Source organism: Monomorium pharaonis, chromosome 1 (assembly GCF_013373865.1).
Source record: "Monomorium pharaonis isolate MP-MQ-018 chromosome 1, ASM1337386v2, whole genome shotgun sequence".
NCBI classification, from domain to species: domain Eukaryota; kingdom Metazoa; phylum Arthropoda; class Insecta; order Hymenoptera; family Formicidae; genus Monomorium; species Monomorium pharaonis.
The window spans coordinates 10,987,124-10,991,414 of NC_050467.1; the positions used below are offsets into that span (position 1 = coordinate 10,987,124).

Here is a 4,291-nt window from a genome sequence, read left to right on the forward strand (position 1 = left end):
GTAAGAAAATTAAATTGTTGAACATTATTTGTAATGGACTATGACCAACTTTTATTTAACACAATGTTAATATTTATTTTGAATAATTTTCTCGGTCTTAATAATTTTTACGTCCATATAAATTAACTAAAATGTTTAGTTTTTTATATTAACTAAAAATTACTCATTGAAATTATTTAAACAATCAATTAAAAATTATAAAAATTATTCTTTTTTTATTTTGAAATAATAAATATAATAGAGATAGAATTAGACATAATTAATTGGTTTCGCCATGCCTCCAAAAGGATTCCAAAAAAAGCAGATAATATTGAAATAGTGCAAAATCATTAGTGTTTTTTTTCAATATTTAACATGGCTGTTTTTCTTTTAAAAAATACAAAAATTTGCAATATTGGTAGCATTATTAGTTAGTATTAGTATTGTAGAAAGACGTCTATAAACTGTGATGTCTAAACAAATAATACTGAAAAATTGTAAAATTATTAATGTTCTTCTTCAATATTTAACTCGACTGTTTTTCTTTTAAAAATGCACAAATTTGCAATATTAGTAACAGTATCAGTTAGTTTTAATATTATAAAAAAAACCGCGTTTATACTGTAATGCGAACGTGGAAAATAGCACATCGATAACATATATTGAAATATATTGCGATTAAAATATGGTTTATAAAGTCATATATTTTATAATATATATAAATTAACTGAATAATAAATAAAATAATTATTGACAATTGCAATATATATACAGCAGTGGTTAAAAATTAATACTTGATCTCTTTTTTGCAACACCACTTACAATAAAAATGCACTCATTAATCTCTGTTTAAGCTATGCTATTCAAAATGACAATATATTTTATAACGCTCATTGAAAACTTGTAGTGATAAATAATTTCAATAGTTTTAATGAGTATTATGCAAATTTTTTAAAATAGTATTTTTTATGTAAGGTTCGTATATGTAATAACTTCTATATTACTAGTCTTCCATCTGAAACGTTAGTTAGAATGGTGCAGTCACGGCAAAAACATTACGGTGCAGATATACAGGGTGGGCCATTTTAAAAAATACAGTCAATTTTCTCGTAAACTAAGCGAAATATCGAAAAATGGTTCAGACATGTGTTGCATGGTTTCGAAGGGGCTATAAGATGGTGCCATTGGTTTGACCTTGGATAATCATTTGAGGGTCACGTGAAGGTCACCTCAATTTTTTTAAATGGAACCCCCTATTTTTTATTACATATTCTTGTAGCTGACCTCGAGAGCTTTCCAAAACACTACAGTCAAATGTATTTTCATTGTGTACTTTTCGAGTTATAAAGCTCGAAAGTTGTAACATTTTGATAAAAATACAAAATATCTCTTAAAATATTCACTTTCCGATAGTCTTATTTTACATGCTCCGACTAATCAAGGCAAGATACGAACGCGGATCCAGCCAGTCAAGGCAAGATACGAACGCGGATCCAGCCAGTCAAGGCAAGATACGAACGCGGATCCAACCAGTCAAGGCAAGATACGAACACTGATCCAGCCAGTCAAGGCAAGATACGAACACTGATCCAGCCAGTCAAGGCAAGATACGAACACTGATCCAGCCAGTCAAGGCAAGATACGAACACTGATCCAGCCAGTCAAGGCAAGATACGAACGCGGATCCAGCCAGTCAAGGCAAGATACGAACACTGATCCAGCCAGTCAAGGCAAGATACGAACGCGGATCCAGCCAGTCAAGGCAAGATACGAACACGGATCCAGCCAGTCAAGGCAAGATCGTTGATGGTTCTGTCAACTAAAGTAAGATCAAGAAGAATCCCGCCACCGAAGGCAAAATCGAGAATGATCCAGTCAATAAAGATTTATCGAATCAATTGTTCGAAGTTGTCTCCATTGGCTTGGATACATAATGCCAACCTATCTTGGAAATGTCTTACTGTCTTGAGTAACATATCGCGCGTTATTCTTCTGCAAGCTTCTCGTATCCTTTCTATCATATTTTCTCTTGTTGTAGGCGTTTGCTCGTACACGACATTTTTCAGGTATCCCCATAAGAAAAAGTCGGGCGACGTCAGATCAGGAGATCGTGCAGGCCACGCGACGGGGCCACCTCGTCCAATCCATCTGTCATTATACGTTTCATTCAGGTAATCTCTCACATATCTTGTATAGTGAGGTGGCGCGCCATCGAGTTGTATCCATAACCTCTGGCGTGTTTGCAGGTCAACGTTTTCAAGTAATTGTGGTAAATCATCTCTAAGAAATGCCAGAAAGTTTTCCCCGTTGACATTTCCGTCAAAGAAATAGGGACCAATCAAATACCCATTCACAATTCCGCACCAAACATTGATACTCCAACGATTCTGATTATCTATTGGTCTATGCCAATGGGGATTAACATCTGACCAATAGTGACAATTATGCCTATTTAGCTCACCATTATTTTTAAATGTCGACTCATCAGAGAACATGACAAAATTGAAAAAATTTTGTTCAGCTCTGATCATTTGTTGTGCCCATTGACAAAATTGGATACGCAATTGCATATCCCTTTGACTCAGAGCTTGTGTCAACGTTATGTGGTAGGGATGGTATTTAAGTTTCTTCATAATCCTCCTAATTGTTGATCTTGGAATATCTAGTTCCCTTGCCAAAATCCGTTGACTAACATGAGGATTGAGATGAATTGCTGCCAGGAGCGTGACCACACGATTGTCATTTTCATCATACACATGATCTTTCCTTTTACGTTTGAGATCACCTTCACGAGCTCTTCGTTCGAGGTTTCGGATTAAAGCAGGATTGGGGTGTCTTTCCCTTTCAGGATACCGATCTCGGTAAACTCGCGAAGCTTCGTGATAATTTAAATGACATTCTCCAAGAATGAGAATAATATCAATGATCTCCGAGGGTGAATAGTCTGGCATTATTTTTTCCGTAGTTGCAAAATCCTTGAGCGATAATGAAGGGATACAATTGATAATTTGTATACAGATTTTTCCTTTAGTAAGTATAATAACCATTTGTGCATTATTATCATATCCCTCTGTATGTCCCTGTAAGATTATCACCATCTCCTTATCTGACGTCGCCCGACTTTTTCTTATGAATATACCTGAAATAACAACAACGTTGGCGTTTGCTTGTACACGACAATTTTCAGGTATATTCATAAGAAAAAGTCGGGCGACGTCAGATAAGGAGATGGTGATAATCTTACAGGGACATACAGAGGGATATGATAATAATGCACAAATGGTTATTATACTTACTAAAGGAAAAATCTGTATACAAATTATCAATTGTATCCCTTCATTATCGCTCAAGGATTTTGCAACTACGGAAAAAATAATGCCAGACTATTCACCCTCGGAGATCATTGATATTATTCTCATTCTTGGAGAATGTCATTTAAATTATCACGAAGCTTCGCGAGTTTACCGAGATCGGTATCCTGAAAGGGAAAGACACCCCAATCCTGCTTTAATCCGAAACCTCGAACGAAGAGCTCGTGAAGGTGATCTCAAACGTAAAAGGAAAGATCATGTGTATGATGAAAATGACAATCGTGTGGTCACGCTCCTGGCAGCAATTCATCTCAATCCTCATGTTAGTCAACGGATTTTGGCAAGGGAACTAGGTATTCCAAGATCAACAATTAGGAGGATTATGAAGAAACTTAAATACCATCCCTACCACATAACGTTGACACAAGCTCTGAGTCAAAGGGATATGCAATTGCGTATCCAATTTTGTCAATGGGCACAACAAATGATCAGAGCTGAACAAAATTTTTTCAATTTTGTCATGTTCTCTGATGAGTCGACATTTAAAAATAATGGTGAGCTAAATAGGCATAATTGTCACTATTGGTCAGATGTTAATCCCCATTGGCATAGACCAATAGATAATCAGAATCGTTGGAGTATCAATGTTTGGTGCGGAATTGTGAATGGGTATTTGATTGGTCCCTATTTCTTTGACGGAAATGTCAACGGGGAAAACTTTCTGGCATTTCTTAGAGATGATTTACCACAATTACTTGAAAACGTTGACCTGCAAACACGCCAGAGGTTATGGATACAACTCGATGGCGCGCCACCTCACTATACAAGATATGTGAGAGATTACCTGAATGAAACGTATAATGACAGATGGATTGGACGAGGTGGCCCCGTCGCGTGGCCTGCACGATCTCCTGATCTGACGTCGCCCGACTTTTTCTTATGGGGATACCTGAAAAATGTCGTGTACGAGCAAACGCCTACAACAAGAGAAAATATGATAG

General features: G+C 36.3%; 1 protein-coding gene across 1 annotated transcript; it reads right to left on the minus strand.

Moving 5' to 3' along the window:
• Positions 1 to 1,668: 1,668 nt before the first annotated feature.
• On the minus strand, positions 1,669 to 3,077 carry LOC118646440. The gene has a single exon (XM_036289363.1). It carries the CDS (start codon positions 3,075 to 3,077, stop codon positions 1,866 to 1,868), a length of 1,212 nt encoding a protein of 403 aa, XP_036145256.1. The 3' UTR covers positions 1,669 to 1,865.
• Positions 3,078 to 4,291: the final 1,214 nt, after the last annotated feature.